This window comes from Anomaloglossus baeobatrachus, chromosome 12 (genome assembly GCF_048569485.1).
Source record: "Anomaloglossus baeobatrachus isolate aAnoBae1 chromosome 12, aAnoBae1.hap1, whole genome shotgun sequence".
NCBI classification, from domain to species: Eukaryota; Metazoa; Chordata; class Amphibia; order Anura; family Aromobatidae; genus Anomaloglossus; species Anomaloglossus baeobatrachus.
The window spans coordinates 106,181,732-106,185,965 of NC_134364.1; the positions used below are offsets into that span (position 1 = coordinate 106,181,732).

General features: G+C 38.9%; 1 protein-coding gene across 1 annotated transcript; it reads right to left on the bottom strand.

The window, feature by feature from the left end:
* Nucleotides 1-358: 358 nt before the first annotated feature.
* LOC142257623 (olfactory receptor 6N2-like) lies at nucleotides 359-1,306 on the bottom strand. The gene has a single exon (XM_075329761.1). The coding sequence runs from the start codon at nucleotides 1,304-1,306 to the stop codon at nucleotides 359-361; it is 948 nt and encodes a 315-aa protein (XP_075185876.1).
* Nucleotides 1,307-4,234: the final 2,928 nt, after the last annotated feature.

The following is a 4,234-nucleotide window of genomic DNA, read 5'->3' on the forward strand; positions in this document are numbered from 1 at the left end:
AGACTTCTCTGTCGTCTCCTCCATTCTCTGGATTTCTGTGCCCCAACATTCACAGTCTTGAAATAAAACTTAAAAACCCATCTCTTCAGGAAAGCTTACAGCCTGCAATGACCCCACTGCCACCTCATCACCAGAGCTGCCGCAACCCCCCCAACCTAATGTCTCCTCCCATTATCCTGTAGAATGTAAGCCTGCAAGGGCAGGGCCCTTTATCCTCCGTACCAGTCTGTCTACTGTAATTTATATCTGTATTTTGTATGTGACCCCTTCTTCTGTACAGTACCATGGTAACAATGGTACTCTGTAAATAAATAATAATAATAATAATAATAATATGTTTTCAGTTTTTTCATGCATATTATCTTTCATTGATTTGTCTCTTTATGCTTTGTAGACCTCTTTTTAGCCCGGTTATAACGTCTTGGTTCCTCAAACTATAAATGATTGGATTCAAGAACGGAGTGAGCATGGCATATACTAGGGCAAATAATTTGTCATACTCAATTAAATTAGCTCTTTTTGGACTAGCATAGACAATACACGCAGCCCCATAAAAGAGGGTCACCACCATCAAATGTGAGGAGCAGGTGGAGAAGGCCTTTTTACGTCCTCTATTAGTCTTTATCTTCATAATGGCATATAATATATTCATGTACATAAGAACAACAATGCCAAGGTTGAACATTGTGGCAAAACCTCCAACAAATCTATTTATGGTAACCGTGACTGTGATATCACGACATGCGAGGCTTAGTAGTGGTGCTAAATCACAGAAGTAATGATTCAGATAATATCTTCCACAAAAGTGAACCTGAGAAGTCAGAGTCGTGGGAATGAGCGCCATCAAAAACCCAATTATCCAGCACATCAAGCTTAAGTGTCTACATACTCTAGTACTTATGATAATGTTGTATCTGAGAGGTCTACATATGGCCACAAATCGATCAACGGCCATGATAGCCAACAAATTGCACTCTGTGATACCCAAACTGTGGAACATGTATATCTGAGTAAAACACCAGTAGAATGAGATCTTCTTATTATGGGTAGCCAACATAGTCAACAGCTTGGGCGTTGTGGTAGATACATACCAAATCTCTAAACAGGACAGGTTCATGATAAAGAAATACATGGGCGTGTGAAGACGAGCGTTATGGTATACCACCAAAATAATTAACATGTTTCCAATAAGAGTGAAAATGTAGATGAAAAGAAAGACTGTGAATAAAACTGGAGTATAGTTCTCGAAGACGACAAATCCTAGAAGCTCAAAGTCTTTGAATTTTGTCTGGTTCAGATTTTCCATTATATTATTGGGTGACAGTTTATTCACATGATGTGTTCTGTTGTGTCAGCTCTACATATAATATCTGTGGGCAAAATACATCAATAGAGAGAAATGTTGAAAGCAAACACTTGAATATTTTTACCATTAACAGGTGAGGCCAATGGAAAGGTTACTTTCAATATCTATTGATCTCTGAAGAACCAGACTATTACTCATTAGTCACTGCTACTATTGACAAGGTTGAAGACTTTTTCATGGTAATAAGAACCAATAACTTTAATAATTAATTATTTTTAGATTCTCAGCTTCTTTAAATAATGGATTTTTTTGTGGGACCCAATGTGAAATGTTTAAATAGTGAAAAAACAATTATACATTACATACATTAGGGTAGTGATCTAATAAAGGACATTTCAGTCACTTCAAGTTCTATGACCCAAGCTCTTCACCTTGAATAGTTACACACTTATGTCAAGGGACGGGACTAAGGTTCCAACATTCGGCTCATTTTTTCAATATATCCTAATCATTATTAAAGTTCCATATTTTGCATTAGGATCCTTCACATTCATCTGGCTTATCTGTTGTGCTGGACCCGTTGATGAGTTGGATTAGAAAACACTTTTTGATACAGCTTACCAGGTTTGCAAGAGATACTAGTGAAACTTTTTGATGACAGTTGGTGTTGTTTTGACATTAGTTACAGTCATATGAAAAAGTTTGGGCACCCCTATTAATGTTAACCTTTTTTCCTTATAACAATTTGGGTTTTTGCAACAGCTATTTCAGTTTCATATATCTAATAACTGACGGACTGAGTAATATTTCTGGATTGAAATGAAGTTTATTGTACTAACAGAAAATGTGCAATCTGTATTTAAACAAAATATGACAGGTGCAAAAGTATGGGCTTCTTAACATAAAAGTGACATTAATATTTTGTAGATCCTCCTTTTGCAAAAATCACAGCCTCTAGTCGCTTCTGTAGCTTTTAATGAGTTCCTGGATCCTGGATGAAGGTAGATTTGACCATTCCTGTTTACAAAACAATTCCAGTTCAGTTAAGTTTGATGGTCGCCGAGCATGGACAGCCCGCTTCAAATCATCCCACAGATTTTCAATGATATTCAGGTCAGGGGACTGGGATGGCCATTCCAGAACATTGTAATTGTTCCTCTGCATGAATGCCTGAGTAGATTTGGCGCGGTGTTTTGGAATATTGTCTTGCTGAAATATCCACCCCCTGAGTAACTTCAACTTCGTCACTGATTCTTGCACATTATTGTCAAGAATCTGCTGATACTGAGTTGAATCCATGCGACCCTCAACTTTAACAAGATTCCCGGTGCTGGCATTGGCCACACAGCCCCAAAGCATGATGGAACCTCCACCAAAGTTTTACTGTGGGTAGCAAGTGCTTTTCTTGGAATGCTGTGTTTTTTTGCCTCCATACATAACAACTTTTTGTATGACCAAACAACTCAATCTTTGTTTCATCAGTCCACAGGACCTTCTTCCAAAATGTAACTGGCTTGTCCAAATGTGCTTTTGCATACCTCAGGCGACTCTGTTTGTGGCGTGCTTGCAGAAACGGCTTCTTTCGCATCACTCTCCCATACAGCTTCTCCTTGTGCAACGTGCGCTGTATTGTTGACCGATGCACAGTGACACCATCTGCAGCAAGATGATGCTGCAGGTCTTTGGAGATGGTCTGTGGATTGTCCTTGACTGTTCTCACCATTCTTCTTCTCTGCCTTTCTGATATTTTTCTTGGCCTGCCACTTCTGGGCTTAACAAGAACTGTACCTGTGTTCTTCCATTTCCTTACTATGTCCCTCACAGTGGAAACTGACAGTTTAAATCTCTGAGACAACTTTTTGTATCCTTCCCCTGAACAACTATGTTGAATAATCTTTGTTTTCAGATCATTTGAGAGTTGTTTTGAGGAGCCCATGATGCCACTCTTCATAGGAGATTAAAATAGGAGAACAACTTGCAAGTGGCCCCCTTAAATACCTTTTCTCATTAATGGATACACCTGCCTATGAAGTTCAAAGCTCAATGAGGTTACAAAACCAATTTAGTGCTTTAGTAAGTCAGTAAAAAGTAGTTAGAAGTGTTCAAATCAAGAAATTGATAAGGGTGCCCATACTTTTGCACCGATCAAATTTAGTTTAAATGCGGATTGCACATTTTCTGTTAGTACAATAAACCTCATTTCAATCCAGAAATATTACTGAGTCCATCAGTTATTAGATATATGAAACTGAAATAGCTGCTGCAAAAACCCAAATTGTTATAAAGAAAAAAGGTTAACATTAATAGGGGTGCCCAAACTTTTTCATATGACTGTATTAGAGAAAAGTGAATTAGTTCCAAGGAAAAGTAAATTCACCTTATATATCACCCAAGAATCTGAATTTTGGAAAATTGTTTAGGGTCTTTAAGCCACACATCCAATTCCTCTTCAACTCCTGCCGTCTCAAACTCAAAAATATTTCCTGTATTCGTACATTGCTTTCCCATGAGGCTGCAAAAAGCCCAAGGTCATGCCCTTATCTCCTGCCTGGGCTACTTTAACTGTCTGCTCTATAGCTCCCTTCAACAGTCTCGTATCCCTTCAATCCATTCTAAACTATGCTGCCCAACTAATCCACTTGTCCCCCCGCTATTTCCCGACTTCTCCTCTCTGCCAATCCCTTCACTGGCTTCCAACTGCCCAATGACTGCTGTTCAAAACCCCAACCAATACATACAAAGTCATCCATAAACTGTCTCCTCCATACATCTGTGACCTAGTCTACCAGTATTTACCTGCACATAATCTCTGATCCTCGCAATATCTCCTCCCCTTGCATCTCCTCTTCCCACAATTGCATACAAGATTTCTCCCATGCATCCCCCATACGCTGGAACTCTCTGCTACAACATATCAGACTCTCGCTT